We start from the raw sequence: 21,421 nt of genomic DNA on the forward strand, positions 1-21,421 counted from the left end.
GAAATGCTGGGATGCAAAGGTCCTGAGAATACTTGGAGTGGCTGCAGTACCTGGGGTGATTCCGTTTCCCAACAGGGAGATCTCTGGCAACTCTCACGACACAATGGTGACACAGTGCTGGTCCTTACACCCAGCACTGAGCTTCCTTGGATTTCCAGTCGGATTGCTGCTTGTCACACCACCTGCCTCATCACCGGGACTGGGAAGCTGGACTGACTCCACTGCTGACTGCAATGGACTGACTCTGGGGCCCTCAGTTCAGGAAGGACATTGAGGGGCTGGAGAAGGGAACGGAGTTGGGGAAGGGTCTGGAGCACAAGTTCTGTTAGCAGCAGCTGAGGGAGCTGGGTGTGTTTAGTCCAGAGAAAAGGAGGTTTGGGGGTGACCTTATCTCTGCAAGTCCCTGACAGGAGGGTATGGCCAGGTGGGGCCAGCCTCTGTTCCCGGGTAACTGTTGGAAATGATGTAACATTCCTAATTAATTGTTTTAATTAACTTCTCTAATTTATTTTAAAAATTACATCCCTATGTATTACAGTGACATAAGCAGCAAGATGACAAGAGGATTTAGTTTTAAGCTGTACCCAGGGAGGTTTAGGTTGAACAAGAGGAGTTTCTTCACAAATTTAGCAATTAATTCTTCTAACACTTTTCTAGCTTCTAATTTTTAAGTATATTGTTTCTGCCTTGCCAGTCAGGTTTCAGCTGTATTCTTACTGGTTCTGCTGCTTTTGATTTCCCTGGAAAACTATTTTATTAACAGCTCTGAGATCAGGTACTAGCCTGTAGCCATTCGTATGTGGCTTCTTGACCAGTAGTACTATATTCCAACTCCCCTTCCCCTAGTAATCCATGTTGAATAATTTTTTATTTTTTCCACAAAAAGGGTGATTAGGCATTGGAACGGGCTGCTCAAGGAGGTGGCATCACCGTCCCCAGAAGCATTTAAGGAAAGACTGGACGCGGCACGTGTGGTCTGTTTGACACGGTGGTGTTGGGTTATGGGTTGGACTCAATGATCTCTGAGGTCTATTCCAACCTAAATGACTCTGTGATTGCTGGAACAGCATCACCGGAGCCTGGAGCAGCGCTCTGCCCCCGCGGTGCGGTGCTCCACCAGGAGAAGAGCCAGGCCTGGATCGCTGCTCCAAGGGGTGCAGGACGGAGAAAGGCACGAACCAAAGAGCTCGATGCTGCTCCTACAGCGGGCACTCCCGAGCCCTTTACTAACTAAGCGCTAATTAAGCACTAACTACGCCCCGCCTTGCCCCGCCCTCACCAGAAATGGCGGGAACGGGGTACGCGCACGCGCAGGAAGAGAGACCCCTCCCGGCCACCATCCCGCCCCGCCGTGCCCCGGACGCCGTCGCCGCGGTCACTTCCGGCGGCGGCCCCGGTGCGGAGGGGCCGGTGCAGCCCCGCTCCGCCCGGGCCCGGCCCGCAGCCGGCGCAGCATGCCGGGGCGGCCCGCCCCGCACAGCCCGCCCGTCCCGCACCGCCCGCACGCGCGCTCCCCCCTGCGCGGCCGGCCCGTGGCCCCGGTGCTGCCTCATCCACGCCGCCGCGCCCCCGCAGGGACGTGACCACAGCTCGCCGCCTGTCCGCCCGCGCGGGCGCGGAGCCGTCCGGTGAGTGGGGACACCTGGGAAGGGGCCACGGAAACATTTAGCAAGACCGGAGGGAGTCGCTGCTCTCCGCTTGGCCTCGGGCGCTGTGGAGGAGACGGGGCTCGGGGTAATGGCCTGAGGCTCGCCCGGGATCAGCGGCTGCGCGGGGCCGAGGTGCGGGGCTGTACCTGGCCTAGGACGTGCTGCCCTTATCTCCTGTGTCCTCCCAGCGCCCCGGGGGCCGGAGCCGTCCGTCATCGCCTCCCAGAGCCCCGGGGAGCTGGCGGTGGGTAAGGGGGTTGAGAGGCTTCCTGCATGTTCTGCCTCTGGCCTTGCGTTTGTAGCGGGGCTGTGGTGTGACACCTTGTAGCCAGACAGCTGTTGGCTGAGTGTACGGCTCCCTCTGGGTCACCAGACCTCCCTGAGAGCTCCACGTGGAGCAATGCAGATGCAGTGTGTCTGCACTGAACTGATGGTATTGAGGTTACAGAAATAGAAGTTTCCTTCTAAAAGTAGATAGAAATCGCATAGTTATCTTGTTTTAATTAGAGTCAAACTTAGGTGCTGTCAGTGCTGTCAGTTTACTAAAGTGATTAAACGTGCTATTTGTTGGGAGAAACGTATAACTTGGCAACAGCGTAACACAGAATATGTGTTCTAGCCATGGAGGCTCCCTATGAAGGCACTGAGGTAACTGTGGTGATGGAGGAGATTGAGAGCACTTACACTTACACGTCACCAGTGCCATGCAAGAAGAAGAAAAAACATAAAAGTACTGCTGATCACGGAGAAAAAGCCAAGAAGCCTCGGTAAGTTCTTTCTGCTTTCATTTAGTTCCTTTGTAGGCTGTGGGAGCAGTTTTCCTTCTTTCTGACATGAGTGGACTTTGCAGTGCACTTGGAGCACTTCACAGTGTAAAACATTGTGTATGAAATATCGGCTTGACACTTTGGGCCTGCTCAGACATTCTTTACAGGTGCCACTGTTGTTCATTTTAGAATTTGTTTACCCCAGAATAATTCGCCTTCAGCTGTTCCTCAGAGGTTCTCTTATTTCTTCAGAGGTTCTCCTCAGAGGGAGACTTTTCATTTGATTGAGAAGTGCATTTACAAATAAAATTAAATGTAACTTGCTTGTCACATGACCTTGAGACAAACCTAAACCTTGTGGGTTTATTTTTTCCCAAGGAATTTATGTAGAATGACCTTAATGCTTCAATTTCTGGTTGTGTTTCAGATCTGCTTACCTTCTCTACTATTATGATATTTACTTGAAAGTACAGCAAGAGCTTCCGCACCTCCCTCAATCTGAAATCAACAAAAAGATCAGTGAGAGCTGGAGGTTGCTCAGTGTGGCTGAAAAGAGCTATTATTTGGAGAAAGCCAAGCTGGAGAAAGAGGGACTGGACCCGGTAAGTTGTCTCTCTGGAAGTTTTTTGGCTGCTGAGGAGAGAGGCAGTTACCTGCTCACATAGCACTGTGTGGGAGAGTCATTGAACTGCAGATTCCAGTTTGTATCCTTGCTTGGGGCAGCCTTTAAAGAAGCGATGTGAGGCCACTGCCTTTTCCCTTTGCATTCTGTTCACTCAAGGGAGGATGTTTTGGAGTCCAAGATGGGTATGTCTGGTACCCATTCACAGCAGTTATTTTTGTGTCCTTTCATCAGAGTGAGTGTTGCTAAAGTAGGTGATGAAACCAGGGCTGAGAGGGATTCTGCAGGATCTGTCATGTGGAGAAATTCCCAGAAAACTACCTCAGGAAGCCATTTGAACCTTACCAATAAAATATCAGGACTGAGAACTGAATCTCTTCCTTTTCTCATAATCATTTATTCCATCCTCTGGTTTTGCCCACAGAACTCCAAGGCATCCACTCGAACTTCAGTAGTTGCCGACATTCCGGGCTTTCGGAAGATTCTTCCTCGCTCCGATTATATAATCATCCCCAAAACCACTCTTCAGGAAGACAGGAGCAGGCAGTCCCTGGAGCTGTGTGTGACGCAGAGCCCGGCAGCGCCCGAAGGCTTGGCGGCTCCCAGGAATGTCACCGGCATGCCCCGTGGGGACGCCGTGCACAACGTCCTTCCCGTGGGCTCGGGCCAGGCGGGCGGCTCGGAGCCGTGCATCGCCATCGAGGGGCTGCCCGAGGACACGGCTGCCTTCACCCAGCCCCAGGCTGTGGAGGAAGCTGTTGCCTCAGAGGTTCTCTCTCATTATGTTGGGCCTGTGACAGAGAAAGTGGCTGGAGAGATCCTCTTGGATGAGGCTTCTTTGGAAATAGAGGGACAGCCGTACCAGACAGCCCGAGTGGTTATCGAGGAGACTCTGGTTAGCAGCTCCACAGATATCTCCAATGGGAGCATCGCTGTGGCCCGTCCCCAGGTGCCTGACGGAGTGTCTGTGGTGACTGTGGTCACTGGGAGGGTAAGTTTTTCCAGTGACACTCAGACTTCTGCCACATCTTACCTGAAATGCCTGAGTGCTGTTTCACTGCGATCCTCAGTGGGTGCAGCAGATCTTCTGATTGCCCAACTTGCTGATGCTCAGTGCTAGGAGAAGCAGAAACTTTTGTAATCAGTGATACAAAAGTAACTCCGTGACTAAGTTGTCTCTGCTTGCAGATGGACTCAGCCACGTGCTGATATCAATTGTGTCTTAACATGACTGAGTTCTTTTAATTGTTTGTTATAACAATATTTGGGGTATTGCAGTGCAGTAATTGGGTTCTGCAGTTACACTGCAAGATTTTGGCAAGAAAAAATGCTACTGCTGTGCTCCTGATAGCTGTTGTCCTAGTTGCAGAGAGGTAGAAGGGAGTCTTTCTAAGCTGAGGTTTTAGGTGTCAGTTGTGGAAAACCTTAGTCTGTGAAGAGCTGGATTCTCTGTTTTCAGTTTCAAAGTGTGAGAAGTTTGGTAATTTCCAGAGTACATCTGGTAAGGCCATTGCTTTTGATATGGTTGCTGCTCTGTCCTGTATTCTGGTTACATCAGTCCTTAAGAGACATTAATATTCATGAGAGGGAGGGATATGGTCACCATGTCTTTTGTTTTTTTCCCATGTATTTTCCCTTTGGCTTAATTTTAGGATACTGAAGAGAGTAACTCCTCCACACCTGCAACACAGTTTATCATGTTACCTTTGCCAGCTCATTCTGTTGTGGAGAACCCAACATCAATTAAATTGGTAAGAAATTCAGAGTCTTGTATGGTATGTTAAGGTTTGGATGTATTGTCATAGATTTGTCTTAAAGGTGTTGGGGTGGGAGGGATTTGCTCACGGTTCAATTTTTAAAGATAATCCAGTCTGGAGTTGCTGTATCAGTTGATGTATTTCTTGTCCCTTGTGTTATGTCTTGCATAGGCTAAGAGGGTCTCTGACTTTCTGCAGTGTCTTACAGGGCCCATTTCTTCTGCCTGCTTCCTCAGGGAGTTCTTGGGAACAGATGGAGTAGATAAAGCTATCACAGCACATGTGGCCAACAGCAGTTTCTGTGTAGCCATCTACATGCAATACTTGGATGCATTTTTGTCTTCATAAAAAGCCAGTGTCCATCCCTTTAAGGGCAAAGATCTGCTCTTATGACAGGAAAATGTGAACTCCAAAGCTCTTGCTTTGGCTGCATGGCAGGAGGGGAGGAATGACCTGAGGTTTTGAGAAGCCATGTAAAAGGCTGTGTGGCCTGTTGCATGAGGAAGAATTGCTAATCTAACCACTCCAGCCACCTGTGTTTTTGTAGCCATTTTGGAAGTTCATTGTACAGTCAGTACTGCAGCTCCTTCTGTTATATAACCTAGCATCAAATCCTATTTTCCAGGTTCTCTACCAGCTGGTGGAACACTGCGGATATTTATAGTGGTGCATAGTGTGATGCTCTTCCAGTTGTCTCAGGGAGAATGGAAATACCTCACGTTTTTGTTCCTGAGAAGGATCTGGTTTAAATTGACTCATTTCTTTGACAGCAGCACTTGCATTTCTGGAAAAAATCTGTACCTAGTTAGGGAGTTACAGTACAACAGCTCCCTCAAGAGTGTTGAGAACAGGATATTGGGAAGTGCTGTGCTGACAAAAACTCAGATGTGTTGATGCAGTTGTCCTGGCAAAGATGACAGGTTCTAATTTAGTTGTTGGTATAAATAGTGCCTGGTGATGCTGCTTGTGTTTCAGTAGTTCATAGCAAGTTACAGTGGAGGACCAGGGAACACGTGACTGTCCCATACAGCAACAAATTACTGATAAAACTTTGCATCATGAGTGCTTGTCTTCAAATCTTTTTGCTGTGTTGTCATGAGTGTTAATCACATCTTGTCTTACTGTGGATTGCTGTTGGAAGCATTTTAACACCATCTTACCACGACTTTTTCATGTTCAAAAAGAATTGTTACATCACTGTAAATGCAAGATTAGCTCCTCCAGGAGGCTCTGTGCATTGTTCATCTCTCCTCTGCAGGTTGATCTAAATTCTGGTAATAGCAGAGGCTGTTACGTAGACTGAGCATTTAGGCTCACAGTAGTTATGGTGCTGACTCACCCTGACCCAGCTGTGTGGTGTTGGTTCAGTAAAATGAATAATAGTGGAAGGCTGGTGATTTGCCAAATAACATTTGTAAAATGCTCATGAGGGAAAAGGAAGAGATCGGCACAGCTCTGTGGTTTTCAGGTCTGTAGATAAGTTCTTGACAATTCTTGTTTCAGACAACCACCTATACTCGCAGGGGACATGGAAATTGCACCAATCCTGGCTGTTCCTTCACTTATGTCACCAGGCATAAGCCACCAAAATGCCCAACATGCGGGAACTTCCTGGGAGGGAAATGGATCCCAAAGGTAATTTTGCCTTTCCTTTCCTGACTCTTGAGACAAAAAGTGCTGGTTTTGTGAATGCCTGTGATATTTCTAGACCTGTACATCTAGCACAGCAGGTCAGATACACCAGGAGTACACCCTGCATTTGTGTTCCAGTGCGTATGCTGGAGCAAGTCACCATTGCAGAGGACGCTTGGCCAAGGTGAGACCTGAAATTGCCACACCTTGGGTAAAGATGCTGCTTGTATCTGTTAGAATAGATGGGGCTGCGTTTGCTAACTCTCTCCTTGAGAGGATACACATTCTCCTGGCCCTCTGCCTGCACAGCTCCTGTGACTGGAAGGCATTGCCTATTCTTCCTGCTACAACTCCAGCTAAGCTCAGGAAGTTTTGTGGTAATTAAAATCAGCATTTGAAGTTCTTCTACAAATTTAATTTTTTGTGGTCTTTCAACATTGTTTTTTTAATGGAGAGGAAGAACAACTCTCAACTATAGGAGGTGTGTGGTCCTTTAGGAACTTGCTAATGAAGTTGATCTAGTGGAAGCTGAAGTGCTATTGGGTATTGTTGTTTCATGGCCATATGTCTGATCATGATGTTCTGGCCTCTGACTGGAAAGAAATTTCCAGGTGTTGGTAGAGGTGTGAAGCTTGTCTGAGATGAAAAGTCTTTCCCCATATGATGCCTACTCTGGTTAAATTATTGGCATCTCTGCTAACTGTATACAGAAAAACACACTTGATCCTTAAACCTTGGCACTATGCTGGTAATTAGTTAGCTCTGAACAGATGTGCATTTCTGTCTGAAGCAAGACTCATCAGGCACAATTTAAAGGATGTTCTCAATGTGAAAATTGGCATTGACATTCAGTGGCTTTGTGTGGATTTGTTCTGAACCTCCTTTGTTTTGTGTCTGGATCCATTAAGTATTCAGGGATGAGGACTCTTTTGGGCAGCTTGCAAACTCTGGTGTCTGAGCTGAAGGCTGAGCTTCCTGTGTGGTAGGGTAGAAATAGTGATGGTGACATCTTCGCTTTTGTTTGGTAAACTTGCTGAGGTAGAGAGATGGCTGAACGCAAAAAGTATTTCTGGATTCTGCCTGAACATAGCATGTCTGCTGCCGTTCAGTCCTACCCTGGTCAGAACTGAAAGGTTTTAGGGGAAGTTTTCCTGTTTGTCTTTCAGACTTACTCTGATCTGCTGGATTGCATTTCTGATGTATTTTTCCATATTCCAATTCAGTGTTTGTTGTACCTTTGTTGACTCCATTACAATGATTTCTGCAGCCTTAGTCTTGGAAGTAGCATTTTTCTTAAAGTCAAAAAATCTTCCTAAGTAACCCTGTTTCCTGGTTGGCTCACAAGCTTAATTTTCTGAAAGCATGTAATCCAAAAGATGAAAATTCTCTGTCTTAACTCCCTTTGATTGCTCAATAATGTGGAAGAACAGACAACATCAGAGAGCTGAAGCCATGAAAGAGGAGTGTAGGAGGTGGGCCCTTGCTACAGAGACTGGTGGGTGACTTTGAGGTGTTGATACTAATGGTGATATTTAAGGGAGTTTAAGAAAGATCCTTCAAAGTAAACAGTGTCTAAAAATAATACATGAAGGGCCAAGAGGCCAAATACAATGTTAGCAGGGCCTTTGCTGTTGTAGGAGTTGCTGTCTGTCTACTCCCATTACTGCTTAAACACTTAGGATTTTGCTATTTTGATCCAGCATTAAATAGGCCATGGGAAACATGGCATATGTGCAGGGGACTTGCTTATCTGTGAAAGCTGAAAGCTCTGAAATGTGACTCTCTCCTTGTTTCCAGGAAAAGCAACCAAAAAGCAAATCTGATCCAAACTCAGGCACCTGTCTTAAAACTCCAGCAGCTAAAAGAGGTCAGCAGCCAGCCCTCACAGAACCCACGGCCGTTAGCGAGAGTTCCTCCAAATCTGCCTTGGAGAGCTCCGAAGCTGTCAGCCAGCTGCTGAATGCTGTGCCTGTCGGAGGGCAGATGCCTGAGATGGAGTGGGAGGAAGTGATCATCTCTGAAGCCCACTTTCTCCCAAATGATGTGCTTGCTGAAGACAGGAGGAATGCTGTTGAAGTGGTGCTGGGCCAAGAGAGCCAGCGGCAAGCAGACGCTTCCTTGGAGCAGGCAGAGAAAGGAAGTGTAGGACTGGGGGTGTCGACGTCTTCTGAGGTGTTGAGTCCAAATGCCTCTGTGAAAAAGCCAGTGGTGGGGTGAGTCAGTTTTCCATGTGTTATGGGAGCATATGATGTCTATTGTGTGCTCGTGAGACTAGTCCAAGAAGTTAAAGGCCGTTGGCAGTGCTTCCTGTAAGACTTACTGTGTTTGCTGTCTGTTTTGTGCCAGTTCAGGATTGTTCCTTTGAGTCTTTGTCCATCAGAACGAATACTTTTTTTAAGTGACAGATTGTAGTCAGAAGGGCAGATTGCAGCCTTAGCACTGTCTCTCTTCAATAGCTGTGATTAGTGTGCTAACAAAGCACAGTTCAGGGAAAAGAGGAAAACTGAAGCTGGGGGGAAATCGGTGGGATATTTTTCCACTTGTAGCTCTTGTTTTTCAGAACTGATGCAACAGCTGCTACGCACAAGGGACAAGAAGTAAAAAGTAAACCAAGAGCCAAGCCCTCCTTGCTGGCTGCAGCCAGACCCATGCGAGCCATTCTGCCTGCTCCAGCCAGTATGGGGAGAGAGGCCAGCACGGAGCAGCTGAGCAGCAGGCAGGCCTTTGCAAGTACTGGTAAAAGCAGCATTCTCTGTGTGCTTTAGGAGCTGTTGTCTTTCCTCACCATGCTGAAGTGGTGTCTGCCATTAATAAGATAGGTTTCAAGGGAGGTGGTTACCAGTGCTAGAAAAAAAAACAGTTTGTCTCTGCCTGAGTGCAGTAAGTGGGCCATGAAACACCTGCTTGGGTTATTTCAAGCTCCAAAGATGTCAGAAAGAAGCAGAACCTGTTTTCTCACATTTAACCTGGTGCATCTCTTTCCTCCTTCTAGACAAGCATTCTCCTGTGAGAGCATCAGGCTTGAAGCCCAGTACACTGAAACAGTTGGGCCAGTCAGTTCTGCAGCCACCAACTGCTGAGGAGCGAAAGGTTGTTCTTCAAATGCAAATTATTTTCCTGAATTTTTTGGGGAGAGGGTTTTATTTGTGGTTTTGGGGTTGTTTTTTTTTTTGTTTGTTTTTTTTTTTGTTTTGTTTTTTTTTTGTTGTTGTTGTTTTTGTTTTTGTTTAACCTCCCAGGTGAGTGATATGATCTGAGTGAGAAATAGAACAAAAAATGTAGCAGCCTGCTGATGATGAGACCTGTGACTGGGTGTTTTTATTATGTGACTGGGTAGCAGAATAACTGCTTGGTGTCTGAGTGTGGGAGCTGAGCTGAGAGATGCTGTCGGACAGTCCTGCTGTTGGTTACTTTGGGAACCTCCCACCTACTTCCAGAAGATGTTTTAAGGATCTGCTGGTGCTTTGATAATCTGACATGCAATACTGAGTACTGAGCTTTTCACCTGTAAAATATGACTGAGTATGCCAAGGTGCTGAAATGAATCTGTGAATTGTCATGCCTTTGCATGCAAAATAGTGTCTCGTGGTACTATGGATATTAAATGAACATTAATTAATCTCTTGGGGGCAGGAATGCTGATAGATACTGATTATTGATGCATGTATGTATTTAGTAGTACATGTAGTAGGCGTCTGATGGGTGTTGTTTTTTCTGCTTTCAATCTCTAGCTCCACAGTTCTGTGACAAGCAGGGCATCTCAGGTTAAAGTTGTGGAGGTCAAACCAGACATATTCCCTTCCTACAAGTACAGTTGCACCGTAACTTTGGTGAGAATTTTTCAAATAGTGTTAGTTCTTCCACGGGGAGTGTCTTCTCTGGGATGAGAATGTTCTGGGACTTCAATTTTACTGACTTCCACAAATACGTCTCATTTTTAACATGAAACATGTACTTTATGTCATCTTTAGACCTAGTCCAGGGTGACCATGCTCTGTTTTGTGGTTATGCTTGTGGCCTTGTTAAGATATGGATTTTAACTCATGTCCCCATGCATAATTCCCGTCCCCTCCTTGAGTTCAACAGGGAGGATCAGGGGTTTCTGAATGAATTTAATGTGCTTCTGGTCTGGAGAACTGGCCCCAGAATGTTGGAGTGACACTTAAGGGATTCTGTGCAAAGTGAGAGGGCTTGCTATTGATGTTGAAACAAGATGTTATAAAGTGAAGATAAAACACGTAATAATCTTGTTTAGAATCTGATTGGCTTAGAATCATAGAGCCATTCAGGCTGGAAAAGGCCTTTTAGATCATGGAGTCCAACTATTAAAAGTCAAGGTCAGCAAACATCTGTTTTGTGTCATTCAGGATTTGGGATTAGCAACATCACGTGGCAGAGGGAAATGCAAGAACCCCTCGTGCAGTTATGTGTATACAAACAGGCACAAGCCACGCATCTGTCCAAGCTGTGGATACAACCTTGCCAAAGACAGGACTGAGAAAACAGCAAAATCCCTGGTAAGGTTCAAGCTGGCTTGTTTTATCACATGTCTTTGTGAGCTGGGCAGAGAAGTTTAGTTTGCAAGTCCCTGTGGAAACATGGTTTGGGTTTTTTTTTTTCTTTCTTTCTTTCATTTAGATAAACTTTCCTGTTCAGAATAGTTCCTATTTAAAATATCTGTGATGATGTTTGTTGAACTCCTTTTGCAGTTGTGCTTCAGGCTGAGAGTGAGTCTGAGCACACCCAGTGTTACCACTGGGTGTCTCCTCAACTTAAAAATGCTTCTGTTGTGTCAGTACATGCTGGGAAAATCCACCCTGCAGTCGCAGCATTGCTGTGTCAGCTTTGTTGAACTTCAGACTTCATGAAGAAACCCCCAAGTATGCTGTGCTTTGTGAGCAGTTTGGGGCTAGTGTCAATTACGTTAGTACATCTTGTATTAGGGCTTCCCGTTTTTAAGGGTTTGTAGAGCAACTTTACTTCCAACCTGAATTTATTTATGGATGTAGGGGTTTTTTCCTAATGTATAAATATATTCTCAGTTGTCTGCTGCTCTATGTGGATGTAATTAATTCTGGGGTTGGGTTTTTTTGCCTTTGCAGACTCAAAGGTTAGCTTTTCTCATACTGAATTGTCATGTTTTTAAAACAATAAATGAAAAAAAGGAGCTTTTCTGCTCTTAGCTGAAATGCCTACTCAGCAAAGAGACAGAATTTTAGTCTGTGTAGTAGTGACTCATCCACTTGGCTTTTTCTATTTTGAAGAACATAACTTTGTTTGGTGGTTTTGTTTTTTCTTTTAAAAACACAAACAAACTGAGATGGCCAATGTGAAACACACACAAACAGCTGTGTAAGGAACAGCAGTGTGCTTAGCTCAGCTTGCATTCTGAGAGGCATGTGGCTTGTCTCTTCCTCATTTAGTTTTTTTCTTTTTTTCTGGTTGAAGATCTGTTCAACATTCCTGTCACACAGTTTGTTGTTGTCTCTGGGCTTTTGATTGATCATGTATCTCATTGCTAGACTACTCAGAAAACCAGGCTGAAATGTTGGCAGAAGAGTTTCAGGGATTAAACAGATCAGCCTGTTTGTGTTCTCTCTGTTCTCCTGGGACAACTTGGAGTTTGGTTCTCCTGTGTTTGTGTTTTTTGTTGTGATGGTATGTGTGTGTTGGAGAAGGGTAGACTGTAGCTGATCAATTGTTATTGATTAGTGTGTTCTGTATATCAGAGCTCCTAGTTCTCTGTTAGTACTTGGTTCCTCCAGCTTCTGGAGAGCTGTGCAAGCTGCCCTGAGCCTGTGCCTGATAATCTGTGGAGAAAGACAGTGGTGGTTGGGAGTTCAGGTGATGAGGGTTATTGAAGTGTTTGCATACCTGTTGGTGGTTATCCTCACCTTCTAGATCCCCATTCCCTGCACTTAACCATTTAATGGCCAATCTGTGATGGTCTGGCAGTGCAGGAGGTCCTGAAGGGATGGAATATGATAAACTATTTTTGTTAAACTGATTTGGGCTTGAGGCTCCTGTGTGGAGTCAATAATTCAGCAGTAGAGTAGAAGTCAAGTTTACTGAGTGCAAAGGTTTCTGTGTTTCTGCTGCCTTTTATGACTTCTTTGGGCTTAATGTTTCATCCCCATGGTTGCCTAGTTGGATGTGTTGCTTTCTAGGAGGTCAGTCCAGGTCAGTCGGACGTGCTGAACACCAGCGAGCCCCTGACGCCCTCCCAGAAGGAAATCCAGCGCCAGTCCACGCTGCAGCTGCTGCGCAAGGTGATGCAGATCCCCGAGAACGAGTCGGAGCTGGCAGAGATCTTCACCCTCATCCATGAGCTCAACAGCTCCCGGCTCATCCTGTCCAACGTGAGTGAGGAGACCGTGACCATCGAGCAGACCTCCTGGTCCAACTACTACGAGTCTCCGCATGTGCAGTGCCTCCTCTGTAACAGCCCCTTGTTCAAAGGGGGACAGAAGTAAGATTCTGCTTTGGATTTTGACTCTTTCAAACTCAGGATGATTTTCTTTGTTCTGAGTCTGCCTGAAATAATATTTGCTTTAGCCCTGGTAGTGAAGCTGGTGAAAGTGACAGTGAATAAACTAAATGTGTGTGGAAAGAGTTTAGCAGAATCAAAGAGTGACTGCAAAGTCTAGATGTGACTTTTTTCTTATTGGAACAGAGTATTTTTGTTAGGCCTCCCCTCTTTGTTTTCCATTCTGATGCCTTGAGGCTGAGAGAGGAAAACTTGTGTGTTTACAGATATGCATTGTGTGACTTCCTTTTTGTCTTTCTCCTTGTTCTGAATATTTCCTATGTGGATCTTTTTGCTTATGATATTTTCGTTCTTTTCATTTCCTAATGTGTGCTTGAGTGAATGTCTTTTTGGAATAAATATCCAAATTGAAACCTGAAGGACTTTCAGGAACTTTTAGTACATAGGCTAGATTGCCTTAACTAGATTTGTATGAAAGCCTGTAGGATATTTCCTCCCTGAGTCTGCCAGACATCCTCCTGTTTCTGAAAACATGATCTAAAATTTTTCCTACAGCAAAATGTCAGGGCATTTAATGCTGTGTTTCTTTCTTCCACAAAAAAAATTCTTGATACAAGTGAGGGATATTTGCTTTGTTCAGGCTAGCACTAATTGAGATTTTTTCAGAAGAGATATTTTTTATGCTCTGTATTTTTTTCAGAACAGAGCAATCTTACACCCTGTCCCTCATCTTGGGACTTACCAACCTGTGCATTGGAAATCCTTGTCTGTGCCTGGCTGCTTTGCAGTGCTCTGCATGTGGGACTCTCCCATGTACCTGCACAGGCTCTAATTGAAGCCCTGCCAGTGGGAAGGAGGTGATTTTGGCTTTGTTTCCTGTTTCCTCAGGTGGACAGCAGTATTTCAGCCACTGGCACTCTCCTGTCTGAACCTCCCCCTTGGCAGTTACGCTGTAGAGGATCTGACCTTTCTGAATTTCTGTGTGCAGGGACGGGCTGTCGAGTGGGATGTGTTACTGATCCACAGCTATGGTACAGACACTTCTCCCAGGGCAGCTGGAGCCATAGGTTTTCTCCACCTCTCCAATAGTAGGTGCCCAGTGTATGGAACTGAAGGGTTGCTCTAGTGCTGCTTAAAGCAATGTGAGCAGTGACCTGACTCTGCCTGGGAAATCTGTTTTAAAATGTAACTTTTCTTTTCCTGATGTGATATGATGTGGTGAGCTGGCTTAGATTTGCATAATAATGAACTCATGTCAACCAGAATGTCTGAAGTTACTGCAGGGCTGGAGTAAAAAAGCCATTGGCTTCACTCGGAGTGGATTTTGTGTTGTGTGTTGCAGTTCCGTTGCTGGTCCTCAGGAGTGCTGGCTTCTGACAGCCAATCGGTTACAGGTGGTTACAGCTCAGGTCAAAGTGTGCTTGAACCTGCAGTGTCTGGCCCTCCATAGCTTCACTGATATTTACACAGGTAGGAAAGGTGTGAGCATACAGCATGGCTACAGTCTGAGCCCTTTGGAAGCCTTGGGATTATATCAGGGCATTGTCCAGGCACAGAAAAGCTCGTTCCCTTCCCTGATGTACTAAATTTGAATGATTTTTTAATTGCTCCTGCTTATTCTGCAAGTAAATATATAATTGTGAGTGAAAATGCATAAATGTTCTGGTGAGGAAGACCTTGCCTTGATTCACTGGTGTGGGTCTCTGTGTGAATGTTGAGTTCTGCAAGGCAACCCCTGAGATCATATCCACAGACATCTCTGGAGAGCTCTGTTTCATGGCATTGGCTGGTGAGATGGATTGGCAGCTGTTCCCTGTAGCTTTTTAAATCAATAGACAAATCTCTGAAAGGAGCTAATCTTTCAGCAGGGAACTCTGCATTTCAGAGGTACAGAAGCACTGTTTGCGTTTCCATTGTCCTCTGAACTGTACTCATGTGAGTGCGTTGTGTATCAGGAAGGAATATGTTTCCTTCTGAGTGAGATCTGGAACCCTACAGACAATAACTGTCTTGTTTTAACTGCAGGCCTTTTCAATGTGGGTAACAAATTGTTAGTGAGCTTGGATCTTCTGTTTGCAATCCGAAACCACATTAAACTTGGAGAGGATCCCAGAGTGGCTGTTTGCAATATCCTTGACTCTGTTCAGGAGCAAACTGGTGGGTTTTCCTTCTTGTTTTTTTACTATTACATACCAAACTGTGACCTGATGGTGATTGTTAGGTTGTTGGCAATATCCTTGACTCTGTTCAGGAGCAAACTGGTGGGTTTTCCTTCTTGTTTTTTTACCATTACATACCAAACTGTGACCTGATGGTGATTGTTAGGTTATAAAAACGCAAACCTCACCTATTTTAGTGTGGTGTGTTTCTATTGAATCACTTCCTAAACCAATCAGTACCTCTATGACCAGTTCTTTGTAACAATTCTCTGGAGGGCAGGTTTGGTTTTATCCTGTATAGGAGAGCCCTACTACATCTTCACTGGCTTCAGGATGTGAAAACTGTGACAGTGGCATGTTCTCTTTTCAGACAAAAGCCTGAGCCCTGATGAGCAGGGTCAGCTCCAGGAACTGCTGTGCAATGGCTACTGGGCTTTTGAATGCCTGACAGTCCGGGATTACAATGATATGATCTGTGGAATCTGTGGCATAACCCCCAAGGTGGAAATAGCCCAGAGGAATACAGAAAATGTCCTAGCACTGAAAAATATAGAGGTAGGTTTTTCCCACAGCTCGTATCCTGTTCATGTTCAAAGCAGATCATAATGATTTTTTGCTGACTCTGGTCTTCATGATGCACAATAAACACACAAGACCGTGGTGAATGGTTTTCTGCTGATGCCTGACAAGAGGATGTGGCTGGAGCAGCAATGCCTGTGCTTCCTCTTAGAGGTGTTGATGTGTAGTTCTGGAGAAACAAGATCCTTTGTCCCTGGGCTGCAGCTTTTGTCTAGCAGCCTTGGGTAGTAGGAACCTTGGATGAAGTTGTTGAGTTTGGTCTTCTTCCTTCGACACAAACACATTCTTTTTTTCCACTAGTTTCCCTGAGGGGCTATCTTTAATGGGGAAAAAAGCCCTAGAAGTAGAATGTAGCATGTCTAGCTTTTATGTCAAATATGTGAAATTTTCAGTCTTACCTGATATAGAGTGGTTGTGGGAAACTTTAGGAGACTGAAATCATCTTGTTATATTTGGACTGAGCACTCTCCTGGATAGTCCTCATGCTGTGAGTCTGACATAAAACTGTCAAATGAACTGTGGATATTTGTATTTGACCACTGTTTCTTTCTCTCTGTAGTTTACTTGGCCAGAATACTTGCCATCAAGTGAAGTGAATGTAGAAGACTTTTGGTCCACGATGGAGACGGAGGTGATTGAGCAGGTGGCTTTTCCTTCTAGCATCCCCATAACAAAGTTTGATGCCTCTATTGTTGCTCCTTTCTTCCCTCCACTGATGAGAGGAGCAGTGGTGATCAATACAGAGAAGGACAAGAGCCTGCATGCACACCCAGTGCCAGGTAATGGCTCAGGTTGTGCTTATTAAGGGAGTGCTTATTAAGTGCTTCATGTGTTGGTGACTTCAGTCTTGGTGATGTTTAGCATTAAGAATTGATGATTGCATGACACTTGTAAAGTTACGTGTGCTGGGAAAAGACAGGAACATTGGGGTGATGTCAGCTGTTCTCAGACTACTTTGCTGCTTGAGGCTTGGCTTTTCTTGTGAAGTTTTGATGCGCTGGTGGGCTCTGATGCATCTGAGACAGGGGGAGCATGAGAGCTTTGCACTCCAGGTGAGATAGTCTGATTGCAGAGGGATGCATGCACATCTTGAATGCCAATCAGTGTTTTTTTCATGTTAGACTGATACTTGGAATGTGGAAGTTACAGGTAGTGCTTGGTATCTCAGTGTTACAATCTCAATATAGGATGAAGTAAGTTTTTACAGAACCTGAGAAAAAAATAGTCTGCTAGTCTTGTTCAGAGTTTCCAACATTCAGCACACCCACTGCATATTGACTGCATGGAACAAGAAACAGTGAGAGGAATAATCTCAGATCTGAGAGCTAAGATCAGTTAGCACCTGGTTCCCTTAAGAGTTTATGTATTGGATATAAGAAGGAAAGCTGGCTTTGCAAGCTTAACAAGTGTGTGAGTTGGCTTTGCAGACAGGGCTGCAGCTGCTTCAGAGTTGGGTTGCAGAAGAACTATGTGGGCTTTTGTGGAAGTGGAGCTCCAGAGAAAGAACCAGGGAGATGTGAAGACTGAGCCTGGAGCTGTTCAGTCCAAAGGCTGCAGTAACATTTATCTCTGCTCTTCTTCACTTGGTTATCCTCCAATCAGTCATTTAAAGGTTACAAATGACAGGATAGGTAAGTGTTTGTGGAGTCTGCAGCTATGCTGGGCTCAGCCTGGTGACCTCAGCAGTGAAAGGCTCAAGACAAGTGTGGGCTGTGACAGGCTTTGCAAGTAGGACTGTTCACAGCTTTCTCTTGCTGGCTGTGGGTTGTGCAATCTTTGCTTCTGTAGTCTTCATAAGAAATTATTTTGGTAAGTTCCCTTCCTGAGAATGAGTGCTGTTTCCTGCCTTTGCAGGTAATGGGAGTGCCTTGGTGAGGCTCCTTCAAGAAGAAGTCTTCAGGCCTGAGCTGATAAACTCTTACAGTGAGGAAGAGCTGCAGAGCTTTCTGACACAGTGTGGCATCCCCTGGGAGGCATCACATACAAAGGTAATGGATTGTTTGCCCACATACAAGCCTGCACGAGTGGAGCTGTTCTTCACCGTCTTTCCCTCATCCACTCTTGCCATCCTAGACAATTAATTTCTCATCTGACTGCACCAAGGGCAGGGATGGGTGCCAGCAGGTTATAGGATAATTTACACATGGTGAAATAAATTGAACCTTTGTGGGCTAGAAGAAAGGAAGCCTGTAATTACCTTGTCACTGGCTCAGCATTGTGTAATTGCTTGTCATCTTCACAGTGCTGAGTGTGGGATTAGGAAGTTATTGGATGAAGTGCAAATCGGGATTTGGGGGACCTTGCATGCTGCCTTTGCCATCTCTGCAGGAGTCTGTTAATTCTAGTCACTTTCTCTGGGCCCTGTCTTTTCTAGGATGAGCTCTGCTACTCCCTCCTGGCTCTGTATGAGTTCGTACAGAATGGGACAAGCGTTACACCACCTTCTGCTCATCACACAGGAGGGAAAATCTACAAAGTGTGTCCACATCAGGTAAGGAAGACTGGAGCCAAGATACTTTCTTTCTTCCTTGGTTATTCATTATTTGACCTAACAGCATGGAACTTCCTTATTGGATAGAAGCAATGGAATGGGCTACTCTGAGCCTTGAGAATGAAACATGTTCCTTGAGGCTTGGAAAATTCTCCAAGACAAGGGGAATGTGTATGAGGAGGAAACAGAGTATCTTTAGAGAACCTAGCTGTCTGGTTACTGTGTAGTCTTGAATACCTGAAAGGAAGCTGAATTTTTTTAAGACTAGATTATTTTTCTGTAAGTTTTCAGTTTTATTGTGCTGCTGATGTTAATCCTTTTTTTTCCCTAGGTTGTGTGTGGCTCAAAGTACATAGTAAGAGGAGAAAATGCTCGGGATCACGTGGACTTGTTGGTATCCTCACGTCACTGGCCTCCAGTATATGTTGTTGATACAGCCTCTTCAGTGGCACTATGTGCAGACCTCTGCTGGCCTGGCCTGACTTCCCAGATGTGGGGGAAGAACCAGGGCTGCTTCTCTGACCCCATGGAACCTCCAACGGTTAGTTATGTCTTTACTCTCTGCTGTGCCAGTCCAGCATGGAAAAGTTGCAAGAGAGATTCAAATTAACACACCCACCCCCACCCCCAATATGTAAACTGCATTGTGGTTCAAGATAATTTCATAAAATCACAGAATGGTTTGGGTTGGAAGGGCCCTTAAAGCTCATCCAGTTCACCCCTCTGCCACAGCTAGGGTCAGCTTCCACTAGGCCAGGTTGCTCACAGCCCCATCCAGCTTGGTCTTGAACACTGCCGGGGGTGAATTTGACCTGATGCATATCTCCTGATTTAAGCTTTGCCAGTGCATCACTCCTAAGCATAGCAGAATGTATTAGGTGTTGCTTGGGGATTGTGTTTGACTAATTGACCTTAACAGGAAGAGCTGTGCTGGGAGTGCATTGTAACAGTTCAGATCATGAACTTTTGACACAGCAAGTCACTTCTTTGAAACTACTGCTGTTCCTTGAGAAGTGGGAGAGGAAGAGGGTTCCCAGTGCCTTGGGACTATGTGAGGGCATACAAGTGAGGAGGGTGTGGCATGTAGGAGAAGCCTGGATCACTCAGCTCTGCATCTGTCCTGGGTTGTAGTGTTGGTTGGAGTTTGGTCAGCCAGTAGTTTTGTCTTCTCATCCGTGGGGAAGTTACTTGTTGTCCTACCTGGTGTGTGTCTCTCTCCCCCAGTACGTGTCCTGCCCTGAGCTGCTGGACCAGCACTACAGTGTAGACATGACGGTGGCTGAGCACTCCCTTCAGCACCCTGTCACCAAGTCCTCGGCACGCCGAATTGTCCACACGGGCTCGGAGCAGAGCTGGGACCCCACAGCCCGGCACCACTGCCTCTCCCTGTGCCGCGAGCTGGAGCCGTACGGCGCCATCATCGCCACCATCAGTGACAGCAAAACCAGCAATGTGCGCCAGAGGCCCATCACCTTCGAGAACCCCACGCACTATTACCTCTACAACCGCCTCATGGACTTCCTCACCAGCAGGGAAATCGTCAACAGGCAGATTCAGGAGATCGTGCAGAGCTGCCAGCCGGGGGAGGTGGTGATCCGTGACGCGCTCTACCGGCTCGGGGTGGCCCAGATCAAAACAGAAACGGAAGAGGATGAAGAGGGGAAGCAGGAGGAGGATAGAGGTTGCTAAGTAACAAAACAGTTCGTTGGTTTCTCTCTCTGGTCGCATGGATGGGTGGGCTGAGCCAGCTTTTGCAGCTGTCTGGCTTGAGAGTTTATTTTTACAGGTTGGAGATGTGATGCTGGTGGCTTTGACTGCTGTTACTGACCAAAGAGCTCTGTGCTTCCATAGCATCGTGATAGCTGCTGCAAGCATGCGTCTGTCACTCCCTTGCAGAAGGCTGCAACTGCCTCCAAGGCATGTGATGGACCTGCTGTTCAGGGCTGTGGGATGCTGCTCTCGCTGCAGCTGGAGAGGAGAGAGGAGTTGCTGGTAGCAGGGAGTGTGTGTGGTCAAGCACACACAGGTTTTTTAATTCTGAATCTTGCTTGCTGACTTCTTTGTGCTTATTGGTGGCAGGGCTGGGGGTGTAGGACCAGGCATAAAAGGCAGATGGCAACAACGATTTCCCCCAAAACATTCGGAATAGGTGAATTTAGGATACTGACTCCTGCTTGGTAATCTTGCAGAGCTCTCATAGGCACTGGCTGCAAGGAGTCTTGAGGAGGAGGAGCTGTGCTACTTTAACATGCTGTATCTGGGGAGCCCCTCTGGAGGCTGCCCTCCTGGTCCAGGATTGTGGGTGCTTTGGCTGCAGGGAGTTTCTAGAATTGTTTGTCCCTTCACATGAGCACTAATAACTTAGAAGCCAAAAGGTACAGTGAGAGGAGTGTGTTCTGTATGGTAAGGCAAGAACTGAGCCCCAGGGCAGCCAAGGGGTTGGAAGATGGTTTAAGAGCTGTGCAAGGGGTGGCTGTGGAGAGGGGAAGGACACTCAAACACTGTGGGATCAAGGAGGAATGATGAATGCAATGTCACCAGAGCGAGCGGGGTTCTGTATTCCACCCTCAAGGAAGTGCTGGCAGAGCTGCATCCACGTGTGCAACCTCATCACTTTGTCAGGTGTCACACCTGCCCTGCCCATGTTCTTACAGCGCTCTGGGGGTCAGAGGAGTCTCCTGCTGCCCAGGTTGCTTGGTCAGCCCCTTGAGAGGAGTCAGGATAAGACCTCTGCAGCCCACCTGAAGAACACCTGAGGCTGTGGGTTCAAAGCTGTGCTGTCATTGCTGCAGCTCCCTTTGGCCATGGCTGGTGGTGAAGGTGTTTGGTGTTTGCTGTGACCTGGACAGGAGACAAGCAGGATGCCAGACTGCTGAGTTGCCATCTTGGGAGTTTATTTTGTCTGAGTGAGCAGTGGGGAAGATTCTGAGGCTTGCGGTGTTGTTGTAAACTCCCTTCTGTGAAGGGGAACCTATTGAGTACCGTACTGTTTAAGTAAATGTATTAAGTCTGAGCAGATGCAGCAATCATGGCTTGGGGTTTTTCTGTTAAGAACATTAACTTATTATAAAAGACATTAGTGACTTTTTTCAGTCAGTGATAAAGTTTAATAAATTATCTCCAATTTTGGGGGTGAAACTGTGGTCAAGTGACTTGGGTTGGGTTGTTTTTTTTTTTTGTGTACAAGACCTGGATGGCTTCAGGAGAAAAGGCACAAACACTGCTGAATCTCTTCTGCCGTTTCCCTGCCTTTGGCATTATTTTCCCTGCCTTTGGCA

The 21,421-nt window shown here is 46.2% G+C and overlaps 1 protein-coding gene across 2 annotated transcripts; it reads left to right on the top strand.

Annotated features, from left to right (window-relative positions):
- Positions 1 to 1,391: 1,391 nt before the first annotated feature.
- HMGXB3 (HMG-box containing 3) lies at positions 1,392 to 21,385 on the top strand. 2 transcript variants are annotated; one of them, XM_066197529.1, is made up of 20 exons: positions 1,392 to 1,628; positions 2,269 to 2,416; positions 2,844 to 3,018; positions 3,463 to 4,029; positions 4,691 to 4,789; positions 6,299 to 6,430; positions 8,225 to 8,640; positions 8,988 to 9,163; positions 9,420 to 9,517; positions 10,159 to 10,257; positions 10,795 to 10,944; positions 12,595 to 12,896; positions 14,257 to 14,384; positions 14,940 to 15,071; positions 15,444 to 15,628; positions 16,212 to 16,431; positions 17,507 to 17,640; positions 18,027 to 18,143; positions 18,475 to 18,684; positions 19,368 to 21,385. In XM_066197529.1, the coding sequence occupies exons 2-20, from the start codon at positions 2,271 to 2,273 to the stop codon at positions 19,830 to 19,832; spliced, it is 3,951 nt and encodes a 1,316-aa protein (XP_066053626.1). In that variant the 5' UTR covers positions 1,392 to 1,628; positions 2,269 to 2,270; the 3' UTR covers positions 19,833 to 21,385. The 2 variants fall into 2 exon arrangements, with proteins under 2 accessions (XP_066053626.1, XP_066053627.1); XM_066197530.1 differs by having other exon boundaries at positions 12,598 to 12,896.
- The last annotated feature ends 36 nt before the right edge of the window (positions 21,386 to 21,421 follow it).

The sequence above is a fragment of the Chamaea fasciata genome, unplaced genomic scaffold (assembly GCF_029207755.1).
Source record: "Chamaea fasciata isolate MVZ Bird 193981 ecotype frontalis unplaced genomic scaffold, bChaFas1.0.hap1 SCAF_15, whole genome shotgun sequence".
Lineage (NCBI taxonomy): Eukaryota > Metazoa > Chordata > Aves > Passeriformes > Sylviidae > Chamaea > Chamaea fasciata.

What these genes read in the sequence shown, in the direction of transcription:
- HMGXB3 (XM_066197529.1), top strand. Translation starts at nt 2,271, where the DNA reads ATGGAGGCTCCCTATGAAGGCACTGAGGTAACTGTGGTGATGGAGGAG. An exon ending in CTTCACTGATATTTACACAG is followed by an intron (nt 14,385 to 14,939) that starts GTAGGAAAGGTG and finishes TTTTAACTGCAG; the next exon opens with GCCTTTTCAATGTGGGTAAC. An exon ending in GCATGCACACCCAGTGCCAG is followed by an intron (nt 16,432 to 17,506) that starts GTAATGGCTCAG and finishes CTGCCTTTGCAG; the next exon opens with GTAATGGGAGTGCCTTGGTG.